This window comes from Gobio gobio, assembly GCF_949357685.1.
Source record: "Gobio gobio genome assembly, chromosome: 15".
Lineage (NCBI taxonomy): Eukaryota > Metazoa > Chordata > Actinopteri > Cypriniformes > Gobionidae > Gobio > Gobio gobio.
The window spans coordinates 16,387,544-16,413,818 of NC_137108.1; the positions used below are offsets into that span (position 1 = coordinate 16,387,544).

Here is a 26,275-nt window from a genome sequence, read left to right on the forward strand (position 1 = left end):
CTTTTGTGTGTAACACGAGTTTTTGAGCAGGTGCCCTATAGGACCAAAGATGGGAAAATGTTTGAATCCAGCTCCCACAGTTCCCAATGAAAACTGATCTTCAACTGTGTGGTGGTAGCGTTATATTCGGCGAAGGAATCAGGCAGCCGTTTTGTGGGTTGAGATGATCGACGCGAGATCAGTAAGCCACTATTTAAAACCCCTTTAGCATTGATTAGGACACTATTCAAAGTGTAAGTTCTACTTTGAGAGACAATTCACTTTTTAGGACTGATGTGTCATCTTGCATACTTTCTGCCTCAATGGACATGAAAGTCGCTGTTCTCAAACTCAGTCTGTGTCTTTGAATTTCAGATCATTGCTGTTTTTGTTTTCTTTTCTTTTTTTGGACCTCTGGTCTCTAATTGTACGGGTTTTGTCACCATTTCTGGTGTATTCCAGCTTATGACTTCTTCCTTACTGGGGAAAAACAGAAAATGTAAGTTCAGAATTGTGTGGTCATAGACCCTTTTATGATTGTATTATCTTATGGAGAGAAAAAAAATATGTGTATACACACATTAAAACAACTCAGGTAGCTTTGTAGAGATTTGAGATTTGATTAAAATTCAATATTTGTTTCTTACAGTTTGATAGTGAATCCTTTGTTAGTACCTCATGAGCTTTTTGTGTGTTGTTTTGATGGTAAAAAATGCTGTTGTTGAATTCCATGGGATCCTTTTCAACCATGTCACAGTTAACCGTCAATGAGGGGGTGAACAATTCATAACCTTAATACCAGCATGTGTCTCAGTTTTGTGTTCTTCACACGGTCCTATCTTGATATTATTTTGTATAACTTTATAACCCCATGTAACTAAAAAACAACATAATTTACCTCTTTAATTGATGGATGGATATACTACGATTAAATGTGTTTGCATTCAAAGGCTGCTACAAAATCCATTGCCTTGAGATGATCAGAAATGCCTTAAAGCTTGAACTATTGGTTTTCAAGAACTTTGAGGGCAACAGTCTTGTCTCAGAATTCGATTTAAAGTGAAGATAGACATTTAGACCCCGTGTCCCTGGCACTGAAATTTGATGCGTACATCAATACTTTCTAAACCTCTAAATTCACAGTGCTTTTAAGAGGCTTGGCTGTGAGACAGGCTAAAGCAAAGAGGTGTGGGGAGATTCTGCCCCAAAGCCCTCACCTGGAATCCGTTTTGCCTTTTAAAATACAATGATTAGGGTAGAATCAAAGTAGCAAATGCTGATTCCAGGTCAGTTGTCCTCTCAGGTGGATGATATTGGCTTAGGAGCCCTCTAAGAGGCCCACCACTCTCTCCATCTCTTTCTCTTTCTGTTTCATAACTCGCCATCCCACCATCGGTCACCCTCTCAACCAAAGCAACAGAACATCATTTATTACTCTGAGTAAGACTGGTGAGACTATATGAAATATTTAGTAGTCTGCAGTCTTATTCTTTTGTCTTTGTGGACTTTAAACATTTCCTATGCAGTTTTTTTTTTTTTAATGTTTGGTTGTTTACAATAAAATAAAGTTGTACCTCTTTGGATCCTGTATTTGTGGTGAGTGTTTTTTCTTTATTGAAGTAGCTATTGAATATTAAACTCTGCTTTTTAAATCCCATGAAACCTACTTTATCATGCTATTTTAGATATGAAGTAAACATAAGAAGAACTTATTGTATTGCACTGCATTGCCAACAATAAAAACTACAAAGCTTTGATCATAAAACTAAGCATTTTAATATGATTCACATACCCCCCCCCCCCAAAAAAAAAGTCAAGTCTCAAGTCTGCAATAATGGTCTTGATTTATGTTACAAGCTAACAGAATTTCAGGAAAGGTCACATTGGTGAGTCGTTTCAAACCACTGAAATACACTCAAACGCCTTCATTTTGGCCAGATAACATCAAACCTGTTTGTTTTCCAAAGTCACAGTAAGACCACAAGGGCCTTAACTATTATTTTATTATTTTAACATATATTTTGTTTGTCTCCTTAAACAGTTGATTCAACAGTTTGTAGGCACTACATTCGACTAAGTGCTTACTTGGTGACCAATAATAAAGTACATTCTGTAAATTATGCAAGCGTGTATTCTGAATACAATACGTACATAATGGGCCTGTCCAAATACCCACATTTGCAGCCTTAGCCACTTGAGAGCACGTACTCGTGACAGGAAGAAAGTGCACAAAACTGGCATTTTTCAGACATGGGACTAAGACCTGCATCCCGCCATTCAGGAACGTACATACCCTGATTTTATGTCTGAAAACTTTTCAGTGCAAGTTTAATTAGTTACATTATTATTTGTTTGTAAATGTTAAGTGTGGCACATTTTATTGATGCAACGTTTGAAAATGAAGCAGCACATTCACGCAGAGACTACGTTTGTTACATTGAGTAAACCAGTGCTTCCCAAACATGTTCAGGGGACACCCCACCATTGCACTCCCTTATCAAAAGCATCCAATTTTGTGCTGCGTCCCAATTCGCTGACTTATACTACGCCCTAAAAGTATGTACTATTTTCGAGAAGGAAAAAGTAAATACTTTTGAGTGTGTAGCAAAAGAGTAGACAAGCTTTGGGACACAAAATCACATACAATTGCGTCTTTAACATCATTTAATTTCATTCCCTACCGTATCGGAGAGAAATGCAGTAGCACGTTGATCTGCAGTCGCGGGTGTTTCATGCGGAGAACTCATTAATGCATAGATGCATTTAAAAGTTAATGTCCAAACGGATCTTTATAAAAGTCCACTGTTATTGCGGATGAAATATAACATGGATAACATTAAATAAATATTTTATAAGGTTAAATTTAGATTATTATTCACTCAACCCCTTTATCTCTCACCGTCGGTCATGTTTTTTTTTACTTGTGTTTTTTGTAGTTCTGAACCAAATCCTCCAAAGCACAATGGGTTGTGGGCAATTTTAGCCTATTTGGGCTGCGTTCCACTCCACTTTTAGACACACACTTGTGAACTTCCCTAAGCTCTTCCCCTCGGGGGAATCCCTGCCGCCATTTTGAAGTGCGTTTCCACTTCGTGAAGTTTATGTGGACAGACCCTCGCTACCTTGATTTTGTCTACTTCATATTTACACTTCAGATTTAATTTACCCCATCACAAACAACAATTTAAACGACCCAAACACACCTATATGTATATAGAATGCTGCATTAAACAATTTTGTAAGGAAAAAAAAATAAAAACGGGCTTGAGAAGCATTGGCGTAAACAAAAATCGAGCAGTCAATTGTCAACAAAAGGTCAGATTTCATGGACTCCGTTTTAGATTTTTGAAAAATTATGAATGGATCTGCTCATGACAAAGAGAAACGTTATCTGCCAGGATGTTCTACCAATGGCTTACTATAGTTAAGGTACGGGGATAGTATAGGTTTCAGAGTTGTGTAGGCAATCTGCAATTCTAATTCAATTAATTCAATTCAATTCTCTTTTGTCACATATCATGTACACGAGTGTACTGGCAGTGAAATGCCTAGGTGCAAGTCTCTTTTTACCTGGCAGTATGATTGCTTAACAATATACATAAATAACAATAACCACATTTATTAAAGTGCAGTGCAAGGATGAGTGAGTTGTGCTGCAATGTGTTGCTACAATTCAGAAGTCTAATCGCCTAAGCAAAAAAACTCTCGTAGTCTGCTGGTCCGGGCCCTAATAATCCGATACCGTCTACCAGACGGCAGCTCGGATGGCTGGAGTCTCTGATGATCTTTTTTGCTTTTCTAACACATCGCTGGGTGTAAATATCCTGGAGGGAGGGAAGCTCACCTCCAACTGCTGAGCCGTCCGGAGCACTCTGTGCAGGGCTTTCCGGTTGAGACCGGTACAGTTTCCATACCAGGCGATAATACAACCAGTGAGGATGCTCTCCACAGTGCTGCTGTAAAATTGTCTGAGAATTTTTTTGTCCCATACCAAATTTCTTCAGCTGCCTGAGGAAGAAGATACGCTGATGGGCTTTCCTCACAACTAAATCAGTATGAACTGACCAGGTGATGTCATTGGTGATATGAACACCAAGGAACTTAAAACTATCGACCTGCTGCACTGGCGTCCCTTCAATGATAAGGGAGGGGTCAACACTGTTCTGTTTTCTGAAGTCCACCACCAGCTCCTTGGTCTCACTAATGTTCAGAGAGAGGTTGTTTTAATGGCACCAGTATGTCAAAGTGTGCACCACCTCTCTGTAGGCTGACTCACTGTGATTGGATGTGACCAAATGAAATATTTCAAATTGGCTGTGGGTGGAGTTTTGTTCAGGGAAAAGAAAAAAAAAACGTAATCTACGGTTTCAGTTGCGACATATCCCCGCCACTTACGAATCCTCTCCCGAGACCTGGGCTGCGTTTGAGAATTCTAACTTTTTATGCCCTTCCCTCACTAGCGTCCGTCTCATTTACTCAAATGTACGTCATTGCTTTCATTGCACAAGTGCCCACTACTGGTAGAACATGACTTCAGTGCCGTTCTTTTCTCAAAGAAAAGCTTAACTCCAAGTCTTCCAGTCGCGGGCCGTGGGCAAAGTCGATTGGTAAGATCGCCGAATGAGCAGTTTGGCGGTTTGACACACGATCCGAATCATGATTCGACTCACTGATTCATAACGCTTCAAAGCTTCATGAGGCCGTGTTTTGAAATCGTCATCACTATATAAGTCGTTATTTAGGGTTTTTTTGCACACAAAAACTATTGTCGCCGATTCATAAAGTTATTTTAGAACCACTGTAGTGAGATGGACTTTGTAACGACGTCTTTAGTACCTTTTAAGGGTCTTGAGAGTGAACCGTGCATTGTGCCAATGGAGGCCTTTCAGAGCCATCAGATTTCAACTAAAATATCTTAATTTGTTTTCCAAAGATGAACGGAGGTCTTACGGGTGTCGAACGACATGAGGGTAAGTAATTAATGACAGAATTTTCATTTTTGGGTGAACTAACCCTTTAAATTAATACATTTTTAACTAACTGCATGATTTGTAGCCTATATGCACATTTCTGAAATACATTACTTGGACACAATCACCTCTGATAACAGATCACTCTAAATGCTAATGTAGACACATGCATTTTCTGTAAAGCTGCTTTGAAACTATATGTATTGTGAAAGTGCTATGCAAATAAATGTGAATTGATTTGAAAATCGAGGGGTCTGTCCGAATAAAATTCCCTTGTCAGCTTGAAGGCACTTCAAAATGGCAATGGGGATCCCACCGAGGGGAAGTGCTTGGGGAAGTTTGCGAGTGTATATCTAAAAGTGGAGTTATACGCAGCCCTTATGGGATAGTAAAGTGCTCTTTGGATGTGCACTTAAGAACCTCAGAGGAATTAGTAGGTCATGTGGGACTTTTTCCCTACTTTTTCACATGTAAAGCTTTTATATAGTAGGGATATTCAGATTTTGACAACTAAAATGGGTGTCAAAAGGGAACAAAGCAATAAACTGATTATATTCCTGTAGATATCATTGTAGATATAGTGACAAATACAAATAAACCCATTTCAATGTAGTCTAGAAATGTGTAATCTGAGGAGCTTTCTTTGTTCTGAAAGACGGTGGAGCATTTCACTGACAGCAAAGGAGCGCCCCTCCTGCTCGTGATTGATGTAAGCAACCTCGGGATGCTATATACGGACATTTGACGACTGGAGGGGAGGTATTTGAGCCCATAGCAGAGCTTTCATTTGTTTACCTTAATGAAAGAGACTGCGAAAAATAATCTTTTCTCTGATAGCATTTAAAGACAAGGTAAAGGTAACTACACCTTAAATCGCTCTGTGAAATATTTGTCATCTTGTTTAAAGAGTACTATCACAAGGAGTCTTTGTTTTGTCTAAATTACTTTACAAAAGCCTCGTAAGGCCACCAGTGCTGTTTGAGCAATGGGCGTCCCTGCATACCAAAAGGTCAGAACGGGGTGGGGCCCAGCCCAGAAGGTCAGCTTGAGCCTGCAAGAAAATGTTTGTTGTCTGGCAGATGGGACCATCCCAGTTGTGAATCATGATAAGAAGGGGTTAAATTGGGCTGGATTGTTTAATTCAAATAAATTTGTCAAACTATTTTTTGTTTGATTCGCAAACATTCTGCCAGACTTTAGTGAGTGAAACCGCTTTAAACTTTTAAAGATTTTAAATTCACAAATTATTGTTCTTCCCTTTAGTCAGCCACAGACCAGAGATAACCAACAGGCATTTGCTTGGGCAGGGGTTCCTTTCAACTTTTTTTGTCAGCTGAACCCCTTAGATGTTTATATATAATTATATAGTTTATATATATATATATATATATATATCTTACCTATTTATTGTGAAAATCTTAAAGCCAAAATGATTTTTAGCATCCCATTCATTGACAACCATATTCACCACGCTATCTATAATCAGCTTGCTGGCGATTTTTGGTCAAATACTGGCTATTTTCCCTGTGTTTAAAGGGGTCATGAATTGAGCTTTTGATACATAAAAGGTTATAGAAAAAATTATAAAACTAATTTCAGTTTCAGAGCTGAAAAACTGCCTTGTTAGTCAAAGAAAAGCGTTTATTGACAGCTGGCTCAGCAAACGATCGATCTGCGAATGTGCTTACCTGTGATGTCAGAGTTCAGTGAAATGCCACCTTAACCGAAGCAAAAAAAAACGCCTACTTCTGTAGCCCCGCCCACCGATTTGTGCCTGGCTTGTTAGATAAATAACATAGGCCTACGTGGAGCTAAACCGGATCGAAATTCCAAGCAATAAAGCTTATGGCATATTTCAAGCTTCCTTCAGATTCCAAAATGCTTGGTTGAACTTTATTTTGAATGAAGTTCCAGCTCACGTGGGGAAGACATTGCATTTGTTCGCTTCATTTCACCGGATTCATTTGTGAACAAGAGACTGGATTTGCAGACAGGATGAGATTAAAAAACAATGTTGTGGCTTCTTCACTACATTTTTCAACTAAATATTCAAATAAATCTAATTATTAAACTAAATTAACCATATAAACTAAATTACTGAACTAATTACTGATCTAACTGCTGAATAAAGTTATGTTGCATTATTTTCTGTAAAGCTGCTTTGAAACAATCTGCATTGTTAAAAGCGTTATATAAAAAAAAGTTGACTTGACTGGCTTCTGGATCTGACAGGACTGATGCATCACAATTATGGGAGTACATTTTTTTATGTGATTGTGTTCGCGTCTAACTAAACAACTTCCACGCCATCACAGGCTAGAGTTTGTATTTGAGGTGTTGTTCTTTCACTGTCCTGTGATTCGTGATCAGACTTGAACATGCCAGGGCTCGCACTCTCTTAAATAGTGAAATACATGCATGTGTGTGTTATGCGCGGTTCGCGGTTATATCCACCGACCAAGTAATAAATAACATTCAAATTAATTGCGGGTGGATGAGAGATATATCATTGGGTTTGTTTGATAAAGACATTTTGCGAGCCCTCTGGGTGAATAATTCCAGTTGCAGTTTCTCCACATTGGAAGTTTTGAAAACAATTCCTCACGTGTAATGTCTGGGGAGCCGAAGCTCATTATAATATGCAAAACTGTTATCCAATCATATCAGTGGGCATTTACTTGCAAGTCTTCAATGCGGCACGCCCATAAAAACTGAGCATTTCAAGAGCCAGGCACAAAACCAGGGAAGAAAATAGCCAGTTCATGACACAAAATGCTTCAAATAATATAGTAATTTAAATATGCTCTACTTTAATGACAAGGTGTTGTGGAAAAACAAATAAATAATACCAGTCACAGCAGCAAGTGTTCTCCCCTCCGCCAAAGTTTGTTGCCCGTCCATCTTGGGAACTTGGGTATCAAAATTATCCCCCCAAACTTCCCAGTGGTAAACACGACTTGAGAGGGTGTTCATGTCCAATTTTTAATTAAGGATCTCATATTTACAATAACTCCGATAGCACACGAAGGTAGCATAATTTACATGCCCAGCAACAGATTTCTGCTTAAAATGGCATGCACAGTTAGCAGTGAGTGGTAACGCACATTTTATTAAATTGGCAGTGCCATACTGTCTAATATTTTTCAGAAGACGTGGTGGTTTGACCAATCAAGTTGGCCATTTTTTTTTTGTGTGCAAATTAAATATTAAAGTCATAATCTGATTTGTAAGCCACACATAAAAAAAAATCATCTTGCTTTGTTTTGTCAAACTAAATAAAAAAAGAGCCATGTTTCCATTTCTCATTCCTTTTCAAATAGGAAGTAGAATAGTCAAAACATACAGTACAAGAAAACAAAATGACTTTTATTTGCCAGACTGAATGAAATAAAATGATAGGATGCTACATGGACCTAAACTCCACCAGGTGACAGAAATGGAGGGGGAAAAAAAAACCTTGGGAGAAACCAGGCTCGTTCTTCTCTGGCCAAATGAATAAGCGGTGTGATTTAACATTACAAGTCAGTGGATAGGTAGCATTTTTTATTCCAACTTCTGCTTGAAGATATGCCATGCAGGCATTTTGTGGGAGAGGAGTTGTAGCCCATCCAGCCGGTTGAAACATGTATGTAGACTAACTTGCAATTCAAGTGGAAAAATCAACTCACAAACCCCCATTTAGGAAACCTTGGCCTATAGGGTGTCATGTGTTGCCACACCCGCACACATAGCTCAGATGCACGCTTCACATCTTTCATCCTTGGCCGCTCCTAGGGGTCACCCACCTACAAATCCCAGTTTATCCTTTAAGAATGCATAAAACAGCATGGCTATAAATAAGAAAGCTTGCTCAGCTGTATTTATTATAAGAAACTAACCGTTGACCTGAAATTTGCCTGAATTTGCATTGCATAGTTTACATACCCATGATGCTCTAAAAATAGACAAAATGCGATTTGACAAACATGACAAGCCTCTTGGGTACAATCTAATGAGCTGCGTTTTGGCACTAGCATCTGGCTGGGAAAAACCCCCATAAAAGGCTTAAAGAAGAGCTCTTTCTCCAAAGCATCATTGACAGAATGTCAGATCGGGGAAACAATGGGGAGAGCTGTGGGTGGAAAGGGAGAGCTGTGGGTGGAAAAAGAGAGGGTGTGGGGGCAGAAGGATTTAGCATAAGAAAGACCCTGCATGAGAAAGGTGATGGGCCACCCTCAGGAAAAAAGGGCAAAAAAGGAGAGACCACACATGAAAGAAAACCGACATCTGTCCACCCACGCCAGGGACGAGCTTTTAGAAATCAGGACATTTATTTGAGTCTTATGCAGCAATAGAGAAGGAATCAAGTTATACAATTGAGATATTTAAAAGCTTCTACATTAAGGGCTGTTTTTTATTTGCCATGACTGATGTCAGACAAGTGTCCATGATAGTATGCTAATTACATCTTAACAGTGACCTTTGGTCCATCGATTTTTAACATCCACGTGATCTCGCAATATAAGGGCTCCATGCAGATTTTCCAGAAATAATTTACTCATAATCTGTATAATTTCATATATGGCAGTTTGTCACTGACCCCATAAATGTCACACCACTAATAAGTGTAAATAAAATTTATTTATAATTTCATAGACCCCAAAACACGTACATATTTCTAACAGACTGCAACAGACAACCAGTCTACAATTCTCTTGCTCGTTTTTTTTCCCCCCATCATCCATCTTGGTTGCTGCAGCCTTATAAATAAAATTTAAAAAGATGTGTTTGTGCATGTTTTAAGGGGTTTGTGTAAGTGGAATCACTTGCGCTGTACTTGTGTAAATGAGGAGGGGGTCTGTATGGGCTGTACAGGCTGTGATGACTGGAAGGGAAGTGGTTTCTTGCGGAGGTCAGGGGAGGAGATGGGCTTGACGGAGGGGAGGAGCTGGTTCCGTTTGATGATCTGTAGGGCCAGCTGTGTGTTTCCTGTGGAAGAAACAATCACGGCTTTAAACGATCATAAAAAAAAATCAGTTTGAAGTGACAAATGATTCCAGGTGAGGAAAGGTGACTGGAAACCCTCTGGAAATATAGGGACATTTCTCAACAGGCACTGTGTAATTAAAATCTGTGTGTGTGTGACTCACCGTTCTGCAGTTCCAAGTAGACGCCCAGTAAAATGGCTTCCGGAGGAATCTCTTTAGTGTTTACCATTGAAGCAGCCTACATAGCAGGAAATCAGAAAAGAAAGGGGTTGGAGACTGCTTAAAGTGTATGTATCTAGTGTCCTCAAAGGATAATTGCATAATTGTGTTTTTTAATTGTGGTAAATTACACGAATGTGAGAGCTTCACATGAGATGAGTGTTTACCTGATGGAGGCACTTGCGGGCTTTCTCGTACTCGCTTCTCAAGCAATACGCACTGCCCAGGTTGAACAGCATTGTGGCCCGGGCAGAACTTACTGAGCTGGGGTAACATAAAGGCGTCTGTTTCCCTGCTGCAACACACCAAAAATAAAGAAATACATACAGTACATTATAAATGACAGTATAGACTGTCTGACCCACTGTCTTAATGGCCTTGGGTCTAACCAGTGCATGTAATTCTGATTAAAATTATGTTTTTTTTAATCATATTTATAAAACAAAACTTAACTATTATTATTATTATTATTATTATTATTATTATTATAAGTATAGTATACAGTTAAATGGTTATTTTCCCCTGCTATGTGAAGTAGAAAAAAATCTACAAAAGTACAAAGGAATTATTGGTAACACGATTTTAAAATGTCCCCATTACATATACGTACTGTAACAGTAAATTATACATAATTAAATTGAACTAATCCTAAACTAAACACTAATTATATAGTAACAACATGTTGTTAATTATTACTTGGCAGTTAAATGTATAGTTACACTGTAACAAGGACACATTAAAATAAAGTGTACTGGAATTCTTTTCTAAAAGTCTACTTTAACTTCTTAAAAAGATAACAAAACTTTCCGATTTCTAATATTTCGGTTTTGGAAAAACGGTAATAATATATTGAACCTTGAATACATTTAATTTTTTAGCATCAAAATGTCTTAAAACATTTTACCATGATATATGTTTTAACCAAATATATGTTTAATCAAATATTTATAATGTTAACAAATTAGTTTTGACCGATTTACCATACATAGAAATAATTCTCTTAATTTTCTTAAGAAATAGTAATAATAATTCTCTTAATTTTCTTAAGAAATAGTAATAATAAAAGATCATGCCAAACTACTTAAGGCTGTCTAAAGAATTGTATATTTTTAAATTAGGCTTTATTCTGTTTTATGATATCAGGAAAGCTGTACAAAAAAGATACTTTTTACTTTATACCCCCCAAAAATATCAACATGATATTTAATTCAGAAATTAAAACCATGTTTATCATATAAGGGATAATCAATTATTTTTTAAATAAATTAATACACCAAAAAACTAAATCCATAAAAAAAAGAAAAAAAAAAAAACTTACAGGACTCCACAGGCTCCAGATCTCCTTTATCAGAACCTGTCATTAACAGCACACATGTCAGTAACCTCACGTCACATCCTTTGACATTTGTATATTTTGATTATGTGTATGTTTTTATACCTTGGTCTTGTTCGCTGGATGACACACCTAACGAGACGTCAGTAACGTTCTCTGGGTTGAGATGTGCAATGGCGTCGGAGATTCGGTCCAGAGAGATCAGGGCTTCAGCAGCATATAGGTGACCCAGGAACCTGAGAACACACGCACCACACAACTCATCAAAAATGTATTATTGATCAGCTGAATACATTATTTAAAGCCACTTCTCAAGACTAAAGCTAAACTGACTGCTTTACATTATGAGTGCTGATTTCTCCACTTAGTCTCAGCTTCATCTGTGTCTGGGAAATCAAGCTGGAACAAACTAAACCAGATACTGATGTTTTAAAATGATAACAATAAATCCAGACATTCCAGGACATTTACAAAATAGCACGTCAAGAGAACAGGGTTATTATATAGTTAAAGGGATAGTTCACCCAAAAATGAAAATTATGTAATAATTTACTCAACCTCAAGTTGTTCCAAGCCTTTATGAGTTTCTTTGTTCCGCTGAACACAAAAGAAGATATTTTGAAGAATGTTTGTAACCAAGTAGAGAGAGCAACCATTAACTACCATAGTATTTTTTTCCCTACTATGGTAGTCAATAGTTGCTCTATCTGCTTGGTTACAAACATTCTTCAAAATATCTTCTTTTGTGTTCAGCGGAACAAAAACTCATAAAGGCTTGGAACAACTTGAGGTTGAGTAAATTATTACATAATTTTCATTTTTGGGTGAACTATCCCTTTAACTAAGGGTGTGTTCACACTTGCTTCAATTGCATGGTCCAAACCGAAGTCTGACTGCACCCCCCATCCCCTACTGGATTGTTTCACACATTATATTATTTGGATCTGAACCAGTGTGTTTGCATCATTAAAGCAGCAGCTGTTGATCCCTGTTGCTTGGTAATGACAATACAGGAGAAGGCAACATAATCTCACTTTTATATTTTGGTTTTTGAACCTTTGGTTTTGTTTAGTGATGCGTTTAGTAATGTGAAGACTTTACAGTGTTTTATTTTTACATTTGATTATTCAGTTTCTGTATTGTTTCTTACTTGAATGCTACCGTTAAATAGATCTAATGTACTGTTACATAGATCTAATGTACTGTAGGCCTACCTATTGTTTGTAATTTGCCTCCTTGTTCTTACTTTTAATAAAGATAAATTCAAATAAAATAACGTAACCCCTATTTTCAGGTGTTTTTGTTTACCTGGATGTTCATGATTTTAAGTTTTCAGGTTGATATGACTATATAATCACCAAATTGAGCATACATAAATGTAATGTCAAAAAAATCTGACACTTTCAGAAGTTCTAGTGACGCTTTCCCCACCAGAAAGACACCTGCCTGCCACAACAAATTCCTTGTACATGTGTACTTATACTTACAATAAAGACAGATTCTGATTTAAAAACTGAAAATGATATAAACCAGCGGTTTTCAATAGGTGAGGCGCGCCTCCCATGGGGGGCGCCAAAGAGCCACAGGGGAGGCGCGACGTGAAGAAAAAATAAAAATAAACCATATACTCGCGTCGCGGTATACTGGGTAAAAGCTACGCGGGATACTCGCGTCGTGGTACAAACGAGTTGACTGATTACTGACAAGTAGTAATGCTGACAGATTAAGCAATGGCTCCTTCTGGCTCAACGTGTGCACAGGTGCTCAAAAAACTGCAATACAATTATTTTTTTAAGGGGTAGGCTATGTTTATTTTTTTCAATCATTTTAAAATTAATTGGAGAATTAACTTGAATGTGCCTAATAGCCTATGTGTTGTAGCCATTAAATAAGCGCATTTAGTTTCATATGTTAAAATATTATATGTTATTTTTTTTCCATCTATATGTTGATTATGAAAACTGAACACCATGAGTAAGATAGGATACATCGGGGACATGGAGTGGGTCAGACATGACCACTTCATTAAGTTTCGTTTTGTAGAAAGACTTTCTTTAGCTTAAAGTGAATTTCGTTTTGTATAAATTGTATCTTAATTTTAATAAATGTTTATTCAACAAATTGCCTGGATTTAATAAATAAGAAGCAAATATAGCCGCGATCAATTGCATTGCACGCGTGAACTGGAGAGCATCATAAATTCATATCTCATATCTCTTTAATTTTTTATTATAAATTAATCGAAACTCAGTTTATGCCTCATAGACATGAAAAATATTTAAGAAAGCTTTACATTTCTTTAAACGAAACTATTCAAAACGAAAAGAAATAGGCTAGCTAACGTTACTCAATGTAATCCATGATGTGCATTTCTCTCTGTAGGCTTGGCTTCTTCAATACGGAGATGGCGATCTTCAACTTAATTTTTGCAGCTGACACAGACAGAAAAGACTAGTGTAGGCCTAATACAAATCAATGCACGAAATCGAACTTTTTTATTTTAAATTTTTATTTTATTCAGCTCGAATGGGGATTTGAAGCAGAGACTAAATGCCGATCACGCGTTTCTGGTTGTCTGTGGAGAGCGAGTTCCCTCAGATCTCCACTAAGGCTATGCAAGTCCTAATCCCCTTCACCTCCACTTACTTGTGTGAGTGTGGGTTTTCCGCACTGGCCATGATTAAAAATAAATACAGATCAAGGCTGCTGGTGGAGGACGACTTGCGTTTATTTCTCTCTGCAGTGCAGCCCCGCATCGAACACCTCTGCGCGTCAAAAGCGCGTCCTCATTGTTCCCACTGATATGGGCGGTTATTCAAAGTTCAAAATTAAAATTCAAATGACGTGAATGACACGTGCAAATGACGTGAATGGTTCATTTTGTTTATTGTTTAAATCTGAATGTATGATTATAAATAATTTTAGCCAAAAAACATTGTAATGCAAATCTTTTTGAACATGCCTTCAATGCAGTTGACTGTTATGTGTTATGCGCTGTGAACAAAAAGCGTTGTCGTTCATTGATCAGAGAGCTGTCCATTGTGCTGATTTTGTTCGAGAAGATGTGCATTAAAATGTGCGCTTAAAGAGATAGTTCACTTTAAAATGAAAATTCTGTCATCATATACTCACCCTCAATTTGTTTCAAGCCTGTATGAATTTCTTTCTTCTGCTGTGCATTAATAAACACATAAACACAAAGCAAGATATTTTGAAGAATGTCAGTAACCAAACAGTTAACTGGTCCCATTGACCTCCATAGTATATATATTTTTTCTTACTATGGAAGTCAATGGGACCAGTTAACTGTTTGGTTACTGACATTCTTCAAAATATCTTGCTTTGTGTGCAGCAGAAGAAATTCATACAGGCTTGAAACAAATTGAGGGTGAGTATATGATGACAGAATTTTCATTTTAAAGTGAACTATCCCTTTAAGACCCAGACACAAGTTTCACACTTGTAACATTCACATGTTAAGCATGTTTTGTTATGGTTAGGCCTACTGATGTTCTGTGATTTTTAAAAGTAGCCTCAAATAGGCCTGCATAAAGTTGGAAGTTATTTGCTGTTGCAAAGATTTATGAATGCACTTCTTAAAAAAAAAAAGGAAATAAAATACAATATGAAAAAATATTTACATTTTATTAGTTGTTATTGAAACTCATCATTGCCAGGAACACACAGAAGATGGCATTTACTGCCGAGGCGTGTGTGGGTTAGAAGAGCGTGGGTCCACTGCTATTCCTCATATTAGCCTAGCATATTATTGTATACCTCTATCTGTAAAATTCTGTTTATAGTAATAGCCATCTGTATATTGTATTCATAGTACATATTCACCTGTAAATTCTGTTTATAGTAATAGCCATCTGTATATTTATTCACTGTACATATTCACCTGTAAATTCAGTTCTGTTTATAGTAATAACGTCTCTCTATTTATACATATTTATACATATTCACGCATCCATTGTATATCCTGCACTTGCTGCTATTGCACTTCTGGTTAGACCTAAACTGCATTTCGTTGCCTTGTACTTGTACTTGTGTAATGACAATAAAGTTGAATCTAATCTAATCTAAGAGGCGGACAGGATTTTGGGGAAGGGGGGGCTCGGCTGTCCTTACCTACTCTAAGGGGAGGCTCACATTCACACAATTTGAAAACCCCTGATATAAACAATATACATTTATTTAAATATAATTAAAATTATTTTACACACAACGCAATATCGTATCACATATTGAATATCGCATTAACTAACAAGTTATCGCATCTCACATTTAAAAAATAAAACTCAAAACATTTGAAACCATAAAAAAGCTGCCACTTTTACTTTTGAACTGACACAAATGTGTATCATTTTTTTTTTTTTTTTTAAATAAGCTAGTTGCCAAGGAAACATTTCTCATTTTTATTTAGTTGAAGTAGACTTTTATATATATATATATATAAAACTTTAACTAAAATGAAAATGAAAATAAAATAAAACAAATACTAGTGCTGGGCAAATTAACGCGGGCGCAGAAACTTTCACACACATTTATTTGAGTGCTTAATTTAGAAATAGAAAACATTCAAAGCGACTTTAGTTTGTAATTATACATAGGCTTCCTTTATTTATATGCAATAAATATAAATGGTTAACCTTGTGTTCATAAGCATTAAACTAAATCATACAAAAACTCACATCAAGAAGAAACGCATGAATAAGGCTGTGTTCACACTGCAGGGCTTAATGCTCAATTCCGATTTTTTGAAAAAATGCTATTTTTTTGCAAGGCCGTTCACATTTCCAATTAAATGCGACCTTTTGTGATCTCCTGTGTGAACGTGAAATGACCCAGAAGTGACCCGCATGCGCAGAAGAGTACTCAACGGTCAACGACGTCACTTGTTGTTTACGGAAGTAGCCAAATATGGGTGTCAGCATTGGAGTTCGTTTAGCTTTATTAAAGTTATTTTCGCAACGGAGCCAGCACCATTACAACCTTCTCATGTTAAGAAGAAAATTAAAAAAGAGGAGGAGAGCAAGGTTTTTGGCCATGGCGTTTTGTGGAGCAGTGGTAGCAACGTCGGTACAGAGAAACGTGTGTGTGCGGAGTCGCAGCCAGGAGTGGTGGATACTGATGTGAGTGGCTTTACTGATACCGAATTCGTCAGTAACTTCAGAATGACCAGATCCACCTTCAATTATGTTTGCGAGCGCCTTCAACTAACTTTGTCACGGGAAGAGACACGTCTGCGGCGGCCCATAACAGTGCAGAAACGCGTTGGAGTTGGAGTGTATTGGCTAGCAACAGGTGCGTACTTCTTCTTTTATTGGCGGTTAGCAACTATTTCTTGTGCATTACCGCCACCACTGGACTGGAGTAAGGAACGGGAGTTACAATGATGACGTTTGTCGCGTATCAACGACGTGCGGGTCGGATACATGTGACCTGGCAGTTCAGACTGAAGACGCATTTCAAAAGATCGGATATGTATCGGATTTGGACCACATACCCAAGTGGCCTGGGTCGCATTTGAAAAGATCGGATCTGTGTCGTTCAGACTGTCATGAAAAGATCAGATACAGGTCGCATAAGGGCAAAAAAATCGGAATTGGGTCGTTTCAGCCTGCAGTGTGAACGCAGCCTAAGTGTACATTATTATATTTATTTTAGCATTTAGTATCTATAACTCACCTTTTAATACAATGATCATGTGGGTTTAGCCCCATCACTTGACAACAGCTTTTTTCATTACTTTTTTTTTCCTCTGTAAAATTAGGTATCGGCAACAGCTAGGTAGAAACGTTGATAGCCACTCATCAAGTCATCGCTGAATTGGACTAATTTGGACGATCACGCTATAAGTGTGAGGTTTTAATAAGGGGATTTTAAGGCTTTGTGTCGGGGAGAAATAATTTAAGTGTGTAACAACTGCAATTTTGTCTCATTTCTGACTCTGTTTTGATGTAAAGTAAATGGAGTCGATTCCATAGAGTCGGGAGTCGGGAATCGGAGTCGCCTCCAAAAAACCTGGAATCGAACACCCCTAATGTCCTGTCTGTGTGGGTGCATCTCAATCAGATCCCCAGTTCAGTAGTCAGGGCACTGATAAGGGAGTCGGCCACATTCATGTAGGCTACACGATATACGGACTCACCACCTAGGAAGCTAGGGAGCTGATAGAGGGACACCCTGTCCCTGACACACACACACGCGCCAGTCTCGTGCACACATCGAGTTCTCTTTCGCTCTTGATCAAAAAATAACAACAATACAGAGAATGTTGCCAAAATGCCACTTGTGTAGAGTATTCTCATAATAGAAGTCTTAAATTAGTTAAAGAGCACCTATCATGGAATTTTGAAATTTACCTTTCATGTAGTGTGTAACATAGATCTAAGTGAACAAAAACATCCTGCATAGTTTGAAATATGACAGTACACCGTATATATAGTTATTTTCTTTCAAAAGTAAGAGTCGACTCGGAGTCATTTTTAAGAATCGTTAGAAGACCGAAGCTTTTTCTCTGACTAGATGACGTCAACTTGTCAAGTTATTTGAATACGATACGCCCACTTATTGCGCTCCAAGACGCCAGTGAAAACTAGAAAACATCATGGCGACGAGACGCTGTGTTCTGAAGTGCGACTCAAAAGCAAACTTTTTTCATCTGCCCAAGGATGAGCATTTGAAGACTAAGTGGCTTGAAGACAAACCATACATCGTCGCGATTGAGTGTTTATTAGTCGTCAAATGTATGTTTCGCGATCTCAGGAAGCTTTTATTTTGGACTTTTATTATGGCACATGGTATCTTCTTCGTCTGTCTGTACATGGACTACATGTGCACAGAGCGCCCTCCGGCTGCCAGTATGAATTGAAAACAACACATAAGAGACTCAATCGCTCATGATTAGGCTATATCTGCGCATTTTGAGGAAGTATTGAATAAAAAATACTCCTCTGTTTAGAAATTTGACACAGACATATGAGAATCTATCAATATGTCTCCTCATCTGCACACTTTTGAACTAAAAGCCCTGAGGGATGTTGATTTGTCGCGAGTCTTCGTGAGGAGAATAGAGGAGTTTTTTTATGAATGAGATCAGCTGAGGCTCACATTACAATCAAACGGTACAGACGCGGTTTTCATATTCATAACTCCTGACACATATTAACAAATTACTGTCACAATAAGAACTTTGATGGGCGTTCCGTTTCCGAAAATATCTGCACAGACTATACCAATCACAACTGACTGGGTCATCGGACCAATCACCGCAGATTAGCTTCACGTAAAGGCGGGGTTTTGAAAAGTGAATCACTAAAGGAATCATTTGAGAATCGCTGTCAAAACAGGTAAAAATAAATGCATATGATAAGAAAACTAAAGTCTTTTTTGTCATTGCATGCATGCAAAACTGTTGTTGGGGACTTCTAAAACAATATTTGGAACATTTTAAATGCCATGATAGGTGCTCTTTAAATAATGTCTTAAATGAACTTGGGAGAAAATGAGATGTGTGTCAGATCTGCTTTATGTTCGGCAGCGGCCGATCTTTAATGACAGACATCATCAGTGCTGCTGTCACTTTATGTTCATCAAAGAACAACGGAAACAGATATAGATTGATCATCATTAAAGCAAAAAAATCTAATTTATTATTTATGGAGTTAAGAAAGGTGTTGAACTTTATTCAATTTCTGTGTAGGCTATGTCTAACAAGGAAGGCCATGGGTAAATATTAAATTTATTATAATGGGTTTATGTAAAGATTGTTTTAAGTTCAATTAAAATAAAAGTTATTTTTTAAAGCCTAATAAATGTTGAAATTGGTAGCTTTTAGTTATACTGTAATGCAACGTCATTAATGTTTCATAGAGACATTCGCGTCAGTGATACTGGCCTTCATTTATAAAAAGATGCCATTACAACAAATATTTAAAATAGGCTGCCTTTAAATGGTTTCTTCATTAATTTGGAGTGCAACTGAAATTACTACAATATCAAAATATTAAAAACTTTTAAATTGCGATATATCATGATTAATTACAGAAAGAAAATGTGATTAATTCGTAATTTCTTTTAAACGATTCACAGCACTAATAAATACTAATAAAAAAAACGTAAGAAAAAAAAACATAATAGCATGTCAATGATACTAAAATAGCACTGCAAAGAATAAGGCATTGATTTTGTAACTTTTTCCCGCAGGAAAGGAAAGAAAAATAAATAATAATAAAAAAAAAAAAAACAGGTTGTACCATACATCAAGCATCCCATCACTCAGGACTGGCCATTTTAGGAGGGTAAATATTTGCTGAATGCTGTGAGTGCAGGACCCATAAAAGATGTAAATCAGCCAGAAGAAGAGAGACAGACTCACTTGAGCGATCCTGAAAGCTTCGTCTGATGCAAGAGTTTTTCTGCGTGGTTAAGAGCCATTAAGTTGTCCCCAAGAGCAAGAGCCACATATGCGCTGCAGGCTAGAATTGAGCACCTGTGAAGAGAGACAGACCAAAGAGAAGTAAGCAGGTGAAAAAAGAGAGAAACATTCTTTGCATGAGTCAGTGTACAGAAGTCACAACTAACCCAACCCAAATGTGTGGTCTGCCTCACGAATGGTGTAAACAGGGTCAAAATCATTTAGCGATGAGATCAGTAAAACACATTCAGACTAAAATGCATGTTTGAGCTGTTTTAACTGAAAGCAACTTGTATATCTTAAAATATGTCAGTGCCATTGTTTTGTCTCAAGATGCATACCAGTAAAGTTTTGTTTTTTTTCTAAGGCACATTTATAAAGGCTACTTAAATGCCCTAATTAAACTAAGGCCTAAACCTGGCTTAATCTAAGACCTGTCTGTGAAACTGGGCCTACATTTCCATATAGGATCTAAAAATAAATGATGCATCTCAAACATACAAATGCACTAAACGTATTTTCCGGAATATCTTACATTTTGTTTTATCATCCGAAGCATGATGTGACTAGCATTCCAAAGTGAATTATATCATGCAACTAACGCAACGTGAAACACACACACTTGGATTTGTGTTTAATTGAAAGAGGTACGCGAATCCAAGTTTATTTGTATAGCGCATTTCCAACACACTGGCAGTTTCAGTTTCACTTTAAATACATATGCTATACAACAGCTACGTTAAAAAATAAATAAATAAAACAAACATGACTTACACCTGATGCATATTCAGTTTTTTTTTTCCTCTCAATGCAATGCAGTCTTTGTGTCTTCTGTGAGTTTACATTTAATTAAATACCAAATACAGCTTATTGTAAACTCAAGATACCAATAACAACCAGAAAAGATTAAAATGATAAATAAGATTTGTGTTATACCATTTAAGACCTTAAATTTGATAAACTAAATTTAAGACATTATGGCCTGGTTTCACAGACAGGGCTTATATTAAGCTAGGATTAGGCCTTAGTTCAATTAGGACATTTAAAGGGATAGTTCACCCAAAAATGAAAATTCTGTCATCATTTAAGCAGACAGAGCAACCATTGACTACCACAGTAGGGAAAAAAATACTATGGTAGTCAATGGTTGCTCGATCTGCTTTGTTACAAACATTCTTCAAAATATCTTCTTTTGTGTTCAGCAGAACAAACTCATACAGGTTTGAAACAACTTGAGGGCGAGTAAATGAAGACAGAATTTTTGGGTGAACTATCCCTTTAAGTAGCTTTTATAAACACATCTTAAAAAACATTACTTGTGTGCACTCGAGACAAAACAATGGCAGTGACATATTTTAAGATATGCCAGTGCAAGTTGCTTTCAGTTAAAACAGCTTTAACATTTAGCCTGGGATACGCTTAAAGGTCCCATGGCATGGATTTTTTATTTTATTTTATAATGTATTCTGAGGTGTACTTATATTGTTAGTATGTTTTTTACATCATAAAATGTCATAATTTAGAAATAAAAGGCATTTTTTCTATACTGATGTTTGCCCTCTGGCTGAATGCCCTGTTTCAAGGGGCGTGTCTGCTGTGAGACTTCAGTAAAAACGTCCACTGTTGTGATGGGCTGACATCTTTGCATTTGAAATGAGTATCAGATCTTGTAGCGGAGGGGGCGTGGTTTAACGAGGTCTACGAGCAGGCACGAGCCTGCCAGAGAGACGGATGTTCACTTCTCAGTTCTCTCAGCACGTCTCAATTCAGTGAACTGTTGTAGTTACTAGCATATACTTCAGGTTATTTGTTTATTTCTAGTCGGAGGGACTGTCACTCATGTCAGAAAGTTAGTAACTTTAGTAAATTATGGATCAGCGCTGACTCGAGACGCGAACGGTTTAGAACGATTCAGTCCGATTTGATAAACTGGTTCGACCGGTTGACTAAAAAGAACCGGTTCAAAAGAAATATTCGATCGCGAAACGGACATCACAGACCAGAGACGGAGCGATTGCTAACAAAGTTATATGGTAACTACTGAGTTGTGAGAGCGCTGTCAGCGCAAGTTTATTTTGTTTGTATGACAGGTCTGAAGATACAAAAAAAAAAGACTCCCAGTCACGCAGAGCCCGTCTTCCTCCTTATTCTACCAACTTTGTAACACATGTAATGTACTATTATTTTAAGATATTTTCCTATCATATGAAAAGTCTCAGTGACGCTCATTGAGTACACAGCGCAAACAAAGACACAACAGCGCAGTAATCGAATGTAATCCAGTTTATTGTGGGGATAGCTGGCTAGCCTAGCCCGGATACCCCACGCTTACCCCCCTTGAGAAATTAGCTACACATCAGAAATCACTGATCACAGATCAGAAGGAACTGAAAAAAGACTTCTGTTTTCATTTGTACATCCAAACACTGAGAAACTGCCAGCATTCACTCGTTCACAAGCCATGATCTCTCGAGGGGAAACAAATATGGCACTCGCATGGGCGTGCCAAATTCTCTGGGCGGAGGAAAGGGAGGTAACCGTTCCTGTTATGACATCATAACAGGAAAATTCAAGATCAGCTCGTCTGAGTTTACACCGATCAAAATTTCTAGCCACTTGGGGACAATATTCAGGCTAGGGGAACTCATATTAATGTTGAAAAACCTCATAAAATGAAAATGTAATGCCATGGGACCTTTAAGCATTGTCTGTGAAATCAGGGGTAAGACTTTTTAAGGACCACCATCAAATTTAATTCGGATTGAGCTTAGTCAGATCAATTGTTTACATGATGGCTTTTCAATCTGATTGAGCCATCAATGCAATATATCATTATCTAAATCGCAAGCAAACATAGCTAATGATCAATATTTGCTGTAAACAAAAATTTGCATAAAAACAAAGCATTCCAAAAACCAGGGACAAAACTGCATCCATTGACAGGATTACAATTGTTTTCCAATGGAAATGTTTATGGTACCTAGGGGTGACCAGGTGCTCCACTAAAATCCATCCTAACTATATTAAGCAGTAATTTATTTAATTTTAACAGCTGTCCTATTATGGCTTAAATTAACTGTACATTTAAACCGGTCAAATTTATATCAGCTTTTGAATTAAAGTGAGTGAGGTCTTTACTGCCTGGTGAGTTTTAGGCCATTTTGCTTAAAGAAGAATCCAATGAGTTTTATTTTCCATAAAACTCCTTTTGTTTGCAATTCGCTTACCTTTTTTAAATTAAGACTTGATGTGAACAGGCCACAAAATTGTGGGTGCACATGAACTAGTGTACATTAACAGTTACTTCAATGAAAAATGATTTGAATATAATCTTGGTTTAGCTTCCTAAACACCAAGCTTCGCTGACAGGGGGGAAACAAGAGAAATGCTCGACGCTCTGAGTGGCTTTCTGTGACACAATAGCCTGCAGGATTCCAGGAAGAGCCCTTTGAGTAAATGGTGCCCGGGCTCATAAAAGTGTCAGTGTATCAGGGTGTCAGTGCAGGGTCAACACAATCCACACACCACACCCCTTCCCCTCACAGAAAACCACGTCCGGCCAGCCCTCTGGAGCAGACTGTCCCGCTGGATCAAAGATGAGGGGGAAGGGGAGATTGTGGGATGGAGGTGGGGTTGAGGGGCTAATCAATTCCCGAGGTAAAAAAACTGAGTAATGCGAGAGTGAACGGTGAAGTGGGGGTGTAAAATAAGAGAGAGGTGCATTGTGGGCTAGCCAGAGGAGAATAACAGAGACAGTGTTGGTTAAAATAATGGAGGTTAACTGGCTTTACTGCAGTTACTAATGTAATTGGCAATTGTTGCATTTTATGTTATTTGTGAACAAAAAAATTTGAATGGGGTTTGCCAAGACCATTTAAAGTATTGTAAAAGTACCAAATTTATGAAACCATTATGAGCACACAATAGAAGACAACAATGTGTAATGTTTGGTTTTATACTTTTTTTTAGCTATGTTTGGAATAGCATACTACCATTTGTGACTAAATCTGCATGGAATAACATCCCACTATGATCTTGAACTGGAAGTGATGAATGAACCGGAAGAATCATCAGCTGTCATTTTGTTGTTTTTTTTAAGATTTTTCTAGGCTCATAATTTATGTTATTTCTCAAAATTGGACATACAATGTAACTGTTTATAATGGTTATTTCAAGGTAAATTTAAGACTTTTCAAAACCTTTTTAAGAACAAAAAGAAAATTGAAGGAATAAAAGGGAGCTCAATACATCAATGTGTCCTCAATGTAAATCTCAAGGGAGAAACACAATGAGTTTGAAAATACTACTTCCAACAGATATCCATTACTTTAATTTATTTCACACAAAAAAAAGCTTGAACCCAACCACTAGTAAATGGAAATAACTTTTACTGTCCTTTCTGATGACACTGCAAAAATATTCCAGTGCAATGGTCTAAAGATTCTTATCAGGGTGATTAATTGGAGATACAAAATTACTAGGGATGCACAATATTGGATTTTTGCTGATATTCGATATGCCGATATTTTTCCAACTCATTTTGGCCGATGCCGATACACGTTGTTTGGAAACAACAACTTTTTTTTCATTCTGGTTTCAGATTTCTGAGGTCTCCTTACTAAAAGGATACTTGTTAAAGATAAATACATGTTCATAATGTTCTTTTTATATTAAGAGTATATTAAAAGCTCTGAAGATGATAATAAAGTCAGTAATTTTGTCAGATGCAGTTGTAACCTAAATATTGTATTTTTGGATTTAACGTTTGTGCACAAGTGGGGGTGGCATGACATCAGTTGATGCTGTTAGGGTTAACTGTATTATATATATATATATATATATATATAAATAAAACTTTCTACCGGGCGGTCACTAGGACCTGGAGGAGGCTTCTGCTGCTGTGGAGGCTCTGCATGCGCTAAAGAGTAGGGAGACCTGATTGGGCTTGTTTTGTTGTGAAAACCTGGCAACCCTACTGTCCTCACGTACTTCTGTATGCGCATTCACAAATGTCAATTTAAATCAGGGTTTCTCAACCCTGGTCCTCAAGGCCCACAGTCCTACAGAGATTAGCTCCAACCCTCAACTCACCTGCCTGTAATCCTGAAGAGCTTAATTAGCTGTTCCAGGTGTGTTTGATTAGGGTTGGAGCTAAACTCTGAAGGACTTTGGATCTCGAGGACCAGGGTTGAGAACCCCTGATATAAATCACTGTACATGCAATGTATTTACAGGCGCATATCAACACATTATCATATCGGCAAGGCATATCTGCATACTATTTTCATATCTTTCATATTTTTTATATTTTAAGCGTTTATTGGCAGATTCCAATGTCATACCGATAATATCGTGCATCCCTAAAAATTTCATAAATTTTACAGAAAAAAAAAGACTTCATATTCTATCAAAATGAAATTTATAAAAAAAAAATAAAGAATACATATCTGCTAATGGGCTCAGAAAAATTAACTAAAAGGAATTCAATCAAATAAATCATTTACATATATTTGCTTTTTTTTAAGCATAATGCAAATAATTGTTAATTTTCAAGAATTTTTTTCTTCAGCATTTTACATTTTTATTTAAAGATGTTTAGATATCTGTATTAGAAAACAGAAAGAATCTTTTTTGCAATCCATGCAACATTTAATGCATGGTCTTTCTGCTCTCACTTAAGGCCTTTTTTTATATATAAAGGCCTTAATATGTGTAAGGTGGATTTTTTAAAAACTTTTTAAGACGTACAGAAACCCAGCAAGAGAATTAAACATGCAAAATGTTGAGGTCATGTGATAAAATGTAGGATACATTTTTACTAATACTAATTTTTATATATAATAAATACTGAACAAATGATGAAATTATGCATAATTGGTGTAAATATGACAAAAATATTGAGGTTAAATCCCAATGAAGGATTCAGCCTTCTGTACTGACAAGTGCCCTTGAAACAGTTACACTGCAAAAAGTGTAAACATTTCTTATTTAGTATTTTTGTCTTGCTTTCCAGTACAAATATCTTAAATAGGCACAGTATGCAAGTTTTACTGCTAGAGGTCGCTTATTCAAAACAATAACAAAGACATAGCTTGATGACGCAGTGACAGAGGGCCCTATTTTAACAATCTAAATGCATGGTCTAAAGCGCATGGCGCAAGTGCAGTTAGGGCGTGTCCAAATCCACTTTTGCTAGTTTAACGACGGGAAAAACGGTCGGCGCACCTGGCGCATGATCTAAAAGGGTTGTCCCCAGGGCTCTGAACTGGTTCAAGGAACGAAAACCGGAAAGGAACGGAATTTTAAGAGGAACAAAAACGAAAACAAAATCAAAATCAATTTGAATCGTTCTGAACAGAAACGTTAATTTGAAATGACCATTAAC

General features: G+C 37.2%; 1 protein-coding gene across 4 annotated transcripts in view; it reads right to left on the bottom strand.

The window, feature by feature from the left end:
• Nucleotides 1-9,550: 9,550 nt before the first annotated feature.
• cnot10 (CCR4-NOT transcription complex, subunit 10) overlaps nt 9,551-26,275 on the bottom strand; it is a 29,028-nt gene continuing 12,303 nt past the window's right edge. For all 4 annotated transcript variants that reach the window (XM_079837478.1, XM_079837476.1, XM_079837477.1 and 1 more), the window contains exons 14-19: nt 19,852-19,965; nt 11,574-11,704; nt 11,454-11,489; nt 10,303-10,430; nt 10,079-10,154; nt 9,551-9,917 (exon numbers count right to left, since the gene is read on the bottom strand). In XM_079837478.1, the coding sequence (XP_079693604.1) occupies nt 9,751-9,917; nt 10,079-10,154; nt 10,303-10,430; nt 11,454-11,489; nt 11,574-11,704; nt 19,852-19,965 (652 nt within the window). In that variant the 3' untranslated portion in view covers nt 9,551-9,750. The remainder of the gene's footprint in view (nt 9,918-10,078; nt 10,155-10,302; nt 10,431-11,453; nt 11,490-11,573; nt 11,705-19,851; nt 19,966-26,275) is intronic.